This window comes from Myotis myotis, unplaced genomic scaffold (genome assembly GCF_014108235.1).
Source record: "Myotis myotis isolate mMyoMyo1 unplaced genomic scaffold, mMyoMyo1.p scaffold_m19_p_17, whole genome shotgun sequence".
Classification (NCBI taxonomy): Eukaryota; Metazoa; Chordata; class Mammalia; order Chiroptera; family Vespertilionidae; genus Myotis; species Myotis myotis.
Genome location: NW_023416321.1, coordinates 4,362,982 through 4,376,202, shown reverse-complemented (window position 1 = coordinate 4,376,202; position 13,221 = coordinate 4,362,982). Strand labels below are relative to the sequence as shown.

Here is a 13,221-nt window from a genome sequence, read left to right as displayed (position 1 = left end):
CTAAAGTTGAATATTATAAATGAACTAGTGGACCGGTGCACAAAATTCACGCACATTAAAAGGGAATTAATTAGAGGAAATATTTTAATATTGCTATTTGCCCTTTCTCTATAATAGAAGTGTCAGAGATGAAAGAAAATTAGTAAAATGTATATGAAAACCTTCCTCCTGTCAGAGTCTGGGGCACACCGTGGGACCCAGAGTCCAGTCCCTGCCCACCTGCGTGCACCTTGAAATCGCGCGAGATCCAGACTTGGCCAGCCCCACCCCCACTGGGCGAGATCCAGACCCAGCCGGCCCCACCCCTCTCAAGCCCCGCCAGGTGGGGGGCGTAGCCTCAGGTCCCCCGACCCAGCCTGGTGCCATGCAGCCTCAGGTCCCTAATCGCTTGTTACGGGAACCCGCCTCTGCTGTGGGTGCAGCCATCTTGTGACAGCGTAAGGGTTAATTTGCATGTTACCTCTTTATTATATAGGATGGCTTGATTACAGATTGAAATTATTTTATGTTTGGGGTTTGCATCAAGATAATGGAGGTGGTGGGTGAGAGAGGAAGTGGGCAGCAATATAGGTAAGACTGACCTTGAGTTATTACTAAGTATACCTAGCTGGTAGGCACATTATAGCATTCTCTCTACATCAGTATAGAAACCTTCAATAAATGTTTGTGTGTGTGTGTTTTTAATGAAGTGTCACAGAAATACCTAGAAGAAACAGGCCACACTCTCCAAATTTTATTATTGAGTTGGTGTCAGGTGACGGATGCCTCCACCATCACCACCCTCCTGGGCACCGTTTTCTCAGGACTGTGGCCCTCCCTCTCTCCCAGCCCCTCCTCCCGGGCTGGCGGTGCCAAGGGAAGCCCGTATCAGGGGAACACCTTCAGTGGCAAAACACTAGTTTGAAACGAAAACCCCCAAAGAACTAACCAACGTATTCAACAACAATAGAAAAACAAGCAAAACCAGTGCGCACACAGCCCCTGGAGGAGGGCAGCCTGTCCCTGCGCCCCGTCCCGGTTCAGAGCCCCCGTGAGGTCACTCTTTCCAAAGAACAAACGCGGACTCACACGTCTCTTCCTACCACAGCATTAGGCTCAGGACCACGGGAAATGAGCCGCAAAGACGCCGCAGCAGGGAGCAGTGTTCGCTGCACGCCAGCCGCAGTCCAGCACCAGCGGCCGGCTTTGGCGTCCACCCGGCTCCGGATGGCCCCGGACGCCGGGAGCCTGTGGGGTTCCGAGGGAAAGGGACCGACCGAGAGCGCCAGCCCCTCGCCGCCGGGGAACGACCACTGACCGGGGTCCTGACAGGCCCAGGGAGGGACGGGAGCATCCTGAGACTTCACAACCCGACGCCGGGTGTTTGATTACGATCATGAACTCCGACGAGGAAAGGCTCCCCCTTGCGCTGGGAAGGGCTTCAGATCCCCGTGAGGCTGGGCCCACACACAGCCTGTCAGCCTTGTCATTTTTAAAAACGCCGCGCAGGGCCTCAGCCGTTCAGCGCCCGCCGGAAACAGACCTTGCTGCCTGCGGGGCGGAAGTACTTCCGCCCCTAACCAAGATGGCGCCCGCGGCGGGGCCACCGGGCGGAAGTGACCTGCGGGGCGGCTGACGGGTCCATCATGGCGGCCACGGCCACCTCCGCCGCGTTCAAGCGGCTGGATCTGCGTGACCCCGCGGCGCTTTTCGAGACCCACGGAGCGGAGGAGATCCGAGGGCTGGAGCGCCAGGTTCGGGCCGAGATCGAGCACAAGAAAGAGGAGCTGCGGCAGATGGTGGGCGAGCGGTACCGCGACCTGATCGAGGCGGCCGACACCATCGGCCAGATGCGCCGCTGCGCCGAGGGGCTGGTGGACGCCGTGAAGGCCACCGACCAGTACTGCGCGCGTCTCCGCCAGGCGGGCTCGGCCGCGCCCCGGCCGCCGCGGGACCCGCAGGTCAGTCCCGAGCCCCGCCACCCCCGCGCGCGGACTCCCGCGGACCCGCCCGCGCGCAGCCTCACCTGCTCTCGGGGGGAGCGTGCGCCCCTTCGGGGGCTCCTCTGCTGGGGGCGCGGCCGGCAGGCCTCCCGCTGGCTGCTGACCCACCCGCCAGGCCATTTGGCTCCTGCGGGAGCCTCCCCGACTTCCGACCGGGAAGCCCTCGCCCCCTCGTGGGTTCCACGGGCTCCCAGCCCGACGTTAGCGGGAAACGCCAGGGGTCTCCCTCGCCTGACAGCGCGGCTTTCTCCCTGACGTTTCCTGACGTTCTTCTTAGCACAGGTTTCTCACGTTGACATCGTCCCGCCAGCCGTTCAGTGCTGTTCATTGCGCATACCAGCCTGCCCCACCCCGTCCCCAAGTAGCGAGGCCACCCGTTGCTGGAGGGCCGTCCCTGTAACGGCGGCACATTCCCGTCCCTGCGCTCAGGTCATTCCCATCCGTGAGCCCCAGCGCTCCCTCCTCCGACCGCCAATTAGACCTGCGGTGGAAGGACGCAGCCCGAGCACACCCTCAGGTTGGAGCAGCGTGTTGTGTTCTGTGTTCGGAGGACAGTGCGGACTTAGGGACAGCGACAGCTTGAAAAGAATAGGGCGCGAGGGCGAGAAAGGTAAACGAGGAATTTGTCCTTAAAAACCTGGGAGGAGAACCTTACAGCGACATGCAAGGAGAAACTGCCAAAGTACCATGGAGCTCCATGTTGGAAGTTTTTAATATAACCCGGGTTTTAGAGGAAGTCAGGTCAGTAGGCTGGGCTCGCACAATAGAAGGCTGGGGCGGGCCGGTGTAGTTCAGTGGTTGAGCGCCGACCCGTGAACCAGGAGGTTACCATTGGATTCTGTTTAATTCTGGGTCAGGGCACATGCCTGGGTTGCAGGCTCAACCCGCAGTAGAGGCGTGTAGGAGGCTGCTGATCAATGATTCTTTCTCATCATTGATGTTTCTATCCCTCTCTCCCTTCCTCTCTCTGAAATCAATAATAATAAAAAAAGTTAAGAAAATAGCTGATTTTTGAAATGAGTGACCTCATTCCTCTGTAAGCTGTACACGGAGTATATGTCCCTCCCTACGTGGCCAGCCTTTGTTACAACTGAGTCATGCTTCAAGGTTTATTAGTAAATTAATGTACTCTTGCTTGCTTTTAGAAATGTATTTATTTTTATAGTTGCTATATCTGACTTAAACCCACCAAACGTTGCCTTTCTTTAAGGCACAAAGAAATGGAAGTCCCCCAGTTCCTGCTCTGACAGAGCTTACAATCTATAAGAAAAATGTAAACAATGTACAGTCGCAGTAGAAAACATTTCAGCATTATGGTGATCTGTCCCCAAAATAATGGTGCACATTTACCTTAAGACTTCCGAAGAAAGTCGTTTCAAACTCGGTCCTTCCTCCTCAGCAAAGAGGGGCCTTAAGGACAGAGGAGGCTTGGACTGTGGGTCTGAAATGTATAAAGACAATTAAAGCTGCTAATGAATTGAATGAAAGCAGGGTTCCTCCCCTTGGTGCTGTTGACATTTGGGGCCGGGTCATTCTTTGTGGGAGTGGCTGTCCTGTGGATGTGTGGAAGCATTCCTGGCCTCCATCTGTTAGATGCCGGTAGCACCCTCCCTCTCCCCCACTGTGATCATCACAGATGTCTCCAGATACTGCCAGATGTTCCCTGGGAGATGAAATCGCCCCTCTGCCCCACACATGCAAACCAACGGACTCCAGGGCCCCTGGACGAAAGTAGTGGAGGATGGGAACCCTTGACCACCAAGGCTGATACAAAGCAGTGAGGAGCCTTTAGAACCAAGCAAAGATAATATCTAAGTAGCTGCTGAAGAAGGTAAACTTGACAGCAAAGGAAAAAGGTAGATTGGAGGAGTAGTGAATGAACACAGCACAGGCTAAATGTTTTGGGGTTAATCTGCGTGTGAGGTGACATGATGATGACCTGCATTAGAGTCGTGGAAGTGTAACAGAAACTTCCATGGTCAAGATATCAAAAGAGCCCATCAGAAGGACATGAACTTCCTGGGAAGTTAGCAGTAGAGTGTGATGTGTGCTAAGATAGATAAGGAGGAGATGGCCAAGATGGTTGTTAGGGAGATGAATTTAGTTTTAAGGATACTGATAATGGAAGGGTGGTGACACCTACCAGGCAGCAGCACAAAAGGCTGGACTGGGCTTCAGAGGAGTGACGAGGACTAAAGATAAAGATGTGGTAGTAGTGATCTGCTTAGAGGTGATGCTTGAGGGAAGAGTCTGCTGAAGTAAAAGAACAAGACTGACAGGAGTGGAGCATGAGGACCGAGACAAGTGAAGATTTGGTGGAGGGCTGGTGAATAGAACAGCCAGCAAGGAAGTCCATGATGCACTTGAAGCAGCAGGAGGTGTAGGAAGGCTGAACACCTGAAAAGGGAAGGAGAAGTACACTCTAGAGGGGTCCATAGGGCTCCGTGCTATTGAGACATCACGGGAGCAGTGGTAACCAGACTGAGATGACCAGAGTCAGTGTGCCTCTCCCTGGGCCTGAGCAAAGTGGCACGCCACAGGTAGGAGAAACCAGTGGGGTTGCATAGCACTCCCCACTTCCACTGCACTGCGCTTTGATGCCTTGCTGAAGGGCGCTGCATCAGGCTCGTTGAAAGCTGTGAACCCTAAAGTGCCCCCACACTGCAGCCTGCCGAACACCGCCCCTGCTTTCATTTGTTCCTCTGACCCTGTGCCTTTCCCTGTAGCCACAGCCAGCCCGGGAGAAGTTCTACAGCATGGCTGCCCAGATCAAGCTCCTCTTAGAAATCCCTGAGAAGATCTGGAGCTCGATGGAAGCCTCCCAGTACCTCCACGCCACACAGCTGTACCTGCTCTGCTGCCACCTGCACAGCCTGCTCCAGCTGGATTCTTCCGGCTCCCGATACAGCCCTGTCCTCTCCCGCTTCCCCATACTCATCCGGCAGGTGGCAGCGGCCAGCCACTTCCGGTAGGTGGGTCCAGCATGAAGCTCTCTGGTGAGGGCTGCGCTTCACCGCCACAGCTTTGTGGAAGACGTCTTCTTTCCTGGGGCACCGAGGCTCTTGTCTCAAGATGTGAAAAGTCCCCTGGTGACCTTTGTCATCTTTCTAGGTCAACCATTCTGCATGAAAGCAAGATGCTGCTCAAATGCCAGGCTGGGTCGGACCAAGCAGTGGCGGAGGCCCTGTGCTCTATAATGCTCCTAGAAGAGAGTTCTCCTCGCCAAGCCCTGGCAGACTTCCTGTTGGCCAGAAAGGCAGCTATTCAGAAACTTCTCAACCAGCCGCACCACGGTGGGTACCACGGGAATGGGGGAGGATGAGCTGAGGGAGACTGAAGCATCCAGAGCATTTTCTGTTACTCACTTGACTAAAGGAGAGTGTTGAAGAGGATGGTTTCTTCTCATAGGTGCTGGTGTCAAGGCTCAGATTTGCTCATTAGTGGAGTTGCTGGCCACCACTTTGAACCAAGCGCATGCTCTTTTCTACACTTTACCGGAAGGGCTGCTGCCAGACCCATCCCTGCCATGTGGCTTGCTCTTCTCAACTCTGGAGACCATCACAGGCCAGCATCCTACTGGTAAGCTCGTAGCCAACCTTTTTTATCTTCTGGTTCATTCAAATGATGTTTATTGAGCATCTGCCATCTGCGAGCTACTATGCTAGGCTCTGGGGATACAGCAGTGAACTGGACAAATATGGAACCCACCTTTGTAGAGGCAACAGTCTAGTGGTAGAGGCAGATTTTGAACTCAAATACACACGTACCTGTTTCATATCAGTATTGGTCTTTGCTCTGAAGGTGAAGGTGAAGTACAGGTTAGCTTGGGAGCACTGACATGAGGGACCTCACCAATGTTACTTGCACTGGAGAAGTGATATTTAAACTGAAACCTAAAAGCTGAGTAAGACTTAGTCAGGTGAAGAAGGCAAGGAAAAGAGTGCCAGGCAAAGGGAAGAGGATGTGCAAAGGCCCTGAGGCACGAGTGGGCCTCCCGGAGTTGCACAGCGTGGGCCTCTGCCCTGCTGGAGGGAGCCGTCACCTCTGAAGAGCTGCAACTCACTGACCAGGATGAGTGGCCATCAGTTCTTCCCTCAGATCTTCAAGGGAGGTTGGAGGATGGTGAGAAACAGGAAACACACCTTTTGACAACTTAAGTTCTACTTTGCAAATGTCGAGGGCTGCACAGCACCCAGTACTTCTCTCTCTTCCCCATTCCATTCCTCGCTTTCCTTGCCTTCTCAGCCAATAGGACGACCGGAGTTGGAGGGAAGCTGCCAGCTCCCTGATGACGGAAGCCCTGGACATACTCTGTACTTCCCTTCCCCGCCTTTTCCAGGGCTCCAGTCTGCCCTGCCCAGAGGAAGACTAGATGGTCTGTGGAAATTCCTTCTAGGTCCATTTTTTAATATGCTGTTCAGAGGATGGCCCGGTTCCTTCTCACTTGGCCTTCTCTTTAGAAAAGGGCATCGGCGTTCTCCAAGAAGAAATGAAGCTCTGCAGCTGGTTCAAGCACCTGCCGGCATCCATTGTCGAGTTCCGGCCGGCTCTGCGGACCCTCGCACATCCCATCAGCCAGGAGTACCTAACTGACACGCTGCAGAAATGGATCCACATGTGAGTAGCCAGAGCTTTCCCGAGGCCGGCAGGCACCACCCTGGCAGCCTCGTGTGTGGCCATAGGGCCAGTGATGAGTGAGGGACAAGCCTGACCTGGATGATGCTCTGCACACCGCTCACTAGGTCATGTCAGCGCCTCACTCAGCCACCTGTCGCCAGCTTCATGGAAGGATACCCCCTACTGTGGGGAACCAAGAAGGAATCTGTCTTTCAAAATACTACGTAGAGGATTTTAAATTCTCTTTATGTAAGAGTCCTGCCACCCTGAACTTCTATTTCGTTTTTGAAGACACTCTGTAGGGCTCCGGACTTCCTTCCAGATGCCTCAGAGAAGCAAGGGTAGGCCTGGTGAAAGGGCCACAGGCTCTCCCCGCATCCAGCCCGAAACGCTGTGTTCATGTGTATTTGTAACTGCTCTGAGAGAAGTACATTTATGTAATTGGAGGTTTTCAAATGGAGGCCTGCTCTTGCTCTTAACAAAGGTGTAGAATCACGAATCCAATGAGGCCTAAGGAAAATGATTGTGTTGCAGGTGCAAGGAAGACATTAAAAACGGGATCACCAGCCTGCTCATGTTCGTGAAGAGCATGAAAGGCCTGGCGGGGATCCGGGACGCCGTGTGGGAACTACTGACCAACGAGTCCACCAGCCGCAGCTGGGACGTGGTGTGCCGGCGGCTTCTGGAGAAGCCCCTCTCGTTGTGGGAGGATTTGATGCAGCAGTTGTTCCTTGACCGATTACAGGTACCGTGGGCAGTCGGTTTTAAGCCAGTCCTAGTGTGATCTGTGACTGGGTTGAGTCCTGACGTGTCCTCAGTGTGTTCTTTCCCTGCGGACTTACTCCAGGGAGTCCCAGCATGCCTTCCGGGGTGGGGAGGGGGTTCTCTTCCGGATCTGCACAGAGATCCCACCTCGGTGCTGGAAGAGCCCAGGCCTCTGTCGGGCGGTCGGGAACGTGTCTGTCCATCAGCGATGACTTTGTCCGCTGCCAGCGTCATGTCATCTGAGCCTGGTGGAGAACATTCGGAACGCTGGATGGACTGCCACGTGGTCCTCTTGTTTTGAGATTTCTGAAAGGAATTGCTTTTCTCATTCTGTTTTAGACGCTGACAAAAGAGGGCTTTGACTCCATCTCCATGAGCTCCAGGCAGCTCCTCACCTCCGCCTTGCAGGAGCTCGAGAGCAGCACCAGCAAGTCCGCTTCCAACAAGCACATCCACTTTGAGCACAACATGTCTCTCTTCCTGTGGTCCGAGAGTCCCGGTGACCTGCCTCCCGATGCCGCCTGGGTCAGCGTGGCGAGCCGGGGCCCGTTTGGCAGCAGTGGGCTCTCCATGAAAGCTCAAGCTGTCAGCCCTTGTGTACAAAACTTCTGCGCTGCTCTAGATGCTAAACTGAAGGTGAAACTGGATGACCTCCTGGCTTACCTTCCCTCTGACGACTCGTCACTGCCCAAGGAGGTCACCCCCGTGCCAGCCAAGAGCTGTGCCTTCGACAGGTACGCAGACGCCGGGACTGTGCAGGAGATGCTGCGGACGCACTCGGTGGCCTGCATCAAGCACATCACGGACTGCGTCCGGGCCGAGCTGCAGAGCATCGAGGAAGCTGTGCACGGCCCGCAGAAGGCCCTGGGCCGTGACAAGCTGCATGCGGTCCTTTTCATGGCCAGGCTCTGCCAGTCCCTGGGAGAACTGTGTCCTCACCTGAAGCAGTGCATCCTGGGAAAGTCTGGGAGCTCTGAGAAACCAGCAAGGGATTCCAGGGCTCTGAAAAAACAAGGAAAGGGGAAAACGGAGAAAGTCCTACCTACGCAGGCCCAGTGGCAGGAAGTTAAGGAGCTCCTCCTGCAGCAGAGTGTGATGAGCTACCGGGTCTGGAGCTCGGCGGTGGTGCAAGTGAGTAGCGCGGCCACGTACTTGTCTCACTCCCCACTCATCCTCATCGTCTCCCTTTCACTATAGTCCAGTCTTGCCAACCTTGATCTTTTAACAGAAAGGGAATAACAATTCGTATTCCATACAGTTACTTACTTTCACTTTTCTCTGCCACACAGAGCAAATGTCAAACCTCTTCCATTCATTTTTAGTCTGGACTTAGACAGAAACCCTGGTGATTTTTCCCTTCCATCTAATGAGAAAGGCCCTCTCTCTGGACATGGATCTGTACTTCCTGCTCTGCACCCTAAATATGTTCCCTATAGTCTCTGCTGTTGTCTTAAGAGCTGACACTCTCAGAGTAGTTAGCAACAACATTCCCTTTGCCGATACCAGTAATTAGCCAAGAGAAGAGTGACATTTGCCACTTGCCACCCCACGTGACCTAAGCAGCAGAAGCTCTAGAATCTGAAACAAACTCTGCAGGATCTGAGTGGCCTCTCTGGGCATCTGCCTTTTATTACCAGGTTTTAGCTCATGGATTTGCCCAGTCATTACTTTCAGATGATGCTGGCTCAGTCCTGGCCACGGCCACCAGCTGGGATGAACTAGAAATTCAGGAGGAAGCGGAGTCTGGCAGCAGCATCACATCCAAGATCCGACTCCCTATCCAGGTAAGCCAGGGCCCCTGTCAGAGCCGGACTGAGACCTGCTCTGAGGAAAGGAAAGAGCTTAGAAAATCACTAATGGTCAGCTGCTGAGGGTGAGCTGCAAGTAATAGTTACAACTTTCTGCTGGGGGTGGGGGAGGCCAAGTGGCCATGGGGCCAAGTAGATAGACTGCTCCAGAGTCCGTTATGATTCTTCCCTTTTGTAGCACAGGCCCTGCTAATTAGAGAACCACTTACCCTTTAGTGAAAACAGCAGCGTAAAAAGGTGCCACCGAGGGAGTGACAGCCAGTGCCACTCGGATCTGTTAGCTGGGCTGTGAGAGGGGCTGATTGGAGAGGTCAAGGTCTTGGTGTGAAGCCAGGATAGATGGACCTGTATTTACTGCGTCTCATTTAATCGGTGCAAGATGGACCCATATTTACTGCACCTCATTTAATCGGTGCAAGTTGGCGACTCGGTGCTCCTTTGTTCTTTCAGCCGTCCTGGTATGTGCAGTCCTTCCTGTTCAGCTTGTGCCAGGAAATTAATCGGGTTGGAGGCCATGCCTTGCCCAAGGTGACGCTGCAGGAGATGCTGAAAAACTGTGTGGCTCAAGTAGTAGCTGCCTATGAGAAACTCTCAGAAGGAAAAGAGATGAAGGTAGGTGTTTGAAGTTTTCTCCATTAAACACTGAAATAAACCTGAGCTTTCTCTGGGCTCTAGGCAGCGCACAGCAAGGACTCTGAGTGCTGAGCCCAGGCTGTTGAGTTCGTAGTGGCTGCGAGTTTAATTACACCGTCCTCAGGGGTCAGGCAGGTCTTCATAAAAAGGCAGTCAGTACAGTGGGAGGAGGAAGGCCTCAGAGTAACAAAGACCCCTCCTGACCAGGCAGTCACACACCGGGGTTTGGGGCGAATCATTTACATCTCGGGATCAAATGTGGCCTCTTAAACTAAACTTCTCTGGGGCTGGGAGGATGTTGGAAGGATTACAAAGCACAGCCGTGGCACACGAGGTATTTGAGTCCCTGCCCCCCCTCTCCCCTCTCACCCACGGTCTGGGAAGCATTCTGCCCTCGTGGCGTATGCCCACTTCTTTAGTAACACTTTAAGACAGGCCCACCTCCCAATTTGGGAAGAATTCAGGTAAGCCTTCTCTCCTGGGCTTGCTCACAAGGCCTCTCCTTCATGCAAGGGGCGTTTTCCCTTTAAAATGACCATCTCCAGCACCTGAGACCTTTCTTAAGGGCTGGGTCCTCCCTGCGGTTGGGTTTTAAGACCAAGTTTCTAACCTGTTTTGTTGTGAGATTAAAGAGGTATGAATGGAAAAAACATCTGCTTCTGAAATAAGCTGGGACTCAACCAACCCGTGACGCTGTTTATTATGTGCATAGAAGTCATCTCCTTTAATGGGCGGGGCATTCGTTTGCAGAGAGAAGGTGCATTTCCAATGACCCAGAACCGGGCGCTGCAGCTGCTTTACGACCTGCGGTACCTCAGCACTGTGCTCGCAGCCAAGGGTGAAGAGGTGAAAAGTGGCCGCAGCAAACATGACTCCAGGTAGCCTCACCCCAGCTCTCCCAATACAGCCTCTGCCCAATGCAAGCAGCCCCTTTCCCGGGGAGCCACCAGCCAGCCGCGCTGCACAGGAGCTGTGCTTGTTTTAGACAGGAAGCTCCTGTTGCCAGCAAGATAAATACTGACCAGCTGCTGGATACATTCCACGGCCAGGCGGAGTAAGTGGGATCTCATTCCTCTTCTCCAGACAGCCTACCAACTGCTGGGTATAATTGGAGCCTCCAGTGCCCTCCCCAAACACAGCATGGGAAAAATGGACTTGACTTAGACATCCCAGCAGCTCACACTCTTGAGGGTTATTAAGCACAACAATTAGTAACGAGTGGTGCTGAGCCAGCAATTAAGAATAAATCCAGCTCCAGGATTTCCATAGCATTCAAGTACCAGAAAATGGGTTTTTGTCCTAAAAACTGGAGACTCATCATCCTAATCCTTATCCTTTTTTTCAGAATTGAGAAAGTGACTGACTACTTGGAAGCACTCATTGATCCCTTTGACCTGGATGTGTTCACACCACACCTCAACAGTAACCTCACACGCCTGGTGCAGCGAACTTCTGTAAGCCAGTCCCTGTGAAAGATAAACCCGCTCTAGTGCTATCGCTCCTGGAGGCAGTGCTGGGGAGGAGGGGGTGGGGGGCGGGGCAGGACGCAAGCTGAGGTTAGTTATGAAGACTGAAAGAGGATTAGGTAAGATCTCACTGCTGAGATCTGACCCCATTCATGGTAGATAAGGATTATTCAGGTTTTATCCAGGCCTCAGAAAGGAATAAAAGAGCCATGTGACTGAGATTCTGACAGGTGGTAATTTTTAAGCATTCACACACTGAAAAGAACGTTCCCCAAAATGATGGTGATCACAAAGTGACTGACTACTGACAGCAGCAGCTTAAACTGGCCAATAAACCCACCGTGTTTTTGTACCCCCTTCTTGTCTGTCAGGTTCTATTTGGACTGGTTACTGGTACAGAGAATCAGTTCGCCCCCAGGAGCAGCACATTCAACTCGCAAGAACCCCATAACATACTGCCGCTGGCATCGAGTCAGATCAGGTAACGATCCCACCAGGCTTCTGCTGGCCCCCAGCTTCCTGTTCATGCCACTGAAATGCCTTCATCTTGTCTTGGAGGTTTGGACTTCTTCCACTCAGCATGACAAGCACTCGAAAGGCCAAATCAACCAGCAGAAGCATCGAATCCAAAGCCCAGGTTAGTGCAGAAATCAAAAGCTTCATCCCTATGGATCCTGTCCCATTTCCCACCAAACCACCCAATCGGCTCCCCTTAAAGAATCGATAAAGAACTGGATGACAAAATGCACTAATGCTGCTTTTAATGGCGGCGCAGTATAGAAGTACAGGCTTTACTAGCTTGAGCTGCGAGGTTTAAAAGGTGCTCATTTACACTATCAAGTAGCATCATAGAAACAGACCTCAGGCTGCCGAGGCTGGAGATCTGCAGGACAGGAAGGAGGTTGTTCTTGGGTTTTGTAGGATAAGAGAGTGAACTGCTAACCCAGCACTATCGTTATACTTGTTTGGGAAAAAAAAGGTTGGTTTTGGTGATGGTTTCATCTTCCATTTCTTTTACTTGGGTGGTAAATAAAAGGAAATTTGCCTTCTTGAGTTTTACATTTTCTTGTTAATACACGTTTTGTTTCAGGAGGTTGCCATCCATTAGCCTGCAGGAGGAGTCCTGGGTATTTCTGCATTGTGTTGTATACATGTGTGTTTGAGAGCTCAAATGCTGGCTTCTTATAGCATTTAGTTGTTTACTTTATTGCTAGACAAAACAATAGCAATGAATCCTTTCCACATCCCTGCCACAAATCCATTAAGATCCAAAATCCTTGTCAAACATCTGGTTTTAAAACTTGAGAGATGGTAGTAAAAAAAAATTCTTGCACAAACCATTTACTCCATAAGCAGTGGCCTGTGCAGTAACTTCCCTCCCCAATTCTAAATTCCTGCTTCAAGTAACTGACCTTTACATTCTGTCCATAGTAGAGGAACCACCACGGAAAGGCGTAGATTTACCCTTTCCTACAGTAGTTCCATCTGCAAAGTTTAGTCGTCCCCATGTCCTCTTCAATCCCCTGAACTAGAGCTGCCCGTGCTTCTCAGGTCTGTGTGCTGTGTGCACTCGGAGTGGGGTGGGGGCGTGGCGGAGGGTGAGCAGGCAGGAGGATCTGGGTGGACTCTAAGGCACTTCCTCTCCATGCCATGGCAGGTTGTCCCCCCGGCACTCTCCCGAGCAGATGACCCGACGCATCCCGGCTCCTTATTCAGACAGTTTGTCAGTGAGGACGAAGACTCTACACCTTCCTTATTCAAACTTGGTTGGCTCTCTAGTATGACTAAGTAACATGGGACATGGCCATCACTCTCTAAATAAATACTACTGCATCATTTCTACTAACGGTGCCTCTGCTCATCTGTTTCTAAGCCACACTAGTCTGTCCAGTCTCAGTGGTGGAATGCGGCCCCTAGTTACTGTTAACGGGGTCACTTCAATTCTAAAGG

General features: G+C 52.4%; 1 protein-coding gene across 3 annotated transcripts; it reads left to right on the top strand.

Annotated features, from left to right (window-relative positions):
* Positions 1-1,587: 1,587 nt before the first annotated feature.
* Positions 1,588-13,117, top strand: COG1 (component of oligomeric golgi complex 1). Of its 3 annotated transcripts, none has more exons than XM_036339002.1 (14): positions 1,588-1,940; positions 4,709-4,950; positions 5,094-5,275; positions 5,391-5,561; positions 6,443-6,599; positions 7,134-7,344; positions 7,704-8,495; positions 9,002-9,148; positions 9,623-9,784; positions 10,556-10,683; positions 11,151-11,259; positions 11,643-11,752; positions 11,830-11,908; positions 12,362-13,117. In XM_036339002.1, the coding sequence occupies exons 1-14, from the start codon at positions 1,626-1,628 to the stop codon at positions 12,377-12,379; spliced, it is 2,823 nt and encodes a 940-aa protein (XP_036194895.1). In that variant the 5' UTR covers positions 1,588-1,625; the 3' UTR covers positions 12,380-13,117. The 3 variants fall into 3 exon arrangements, with proteins under 3 accessions (XP_036194895.1, XP_036194894.1, XP_036194896.1); XM_036339001.1 differs by having other exon boundaries at positions 12,929-13,113; XM_036339003.1 differs by lacking the exon at positions 1,588-1,940 and adding an exon at positions 2,962-4,522 and having other exon boundaries at positions 12,929-13,113.
* Positions 13,118-13,221: the final 104 nt, after the last annotated feature.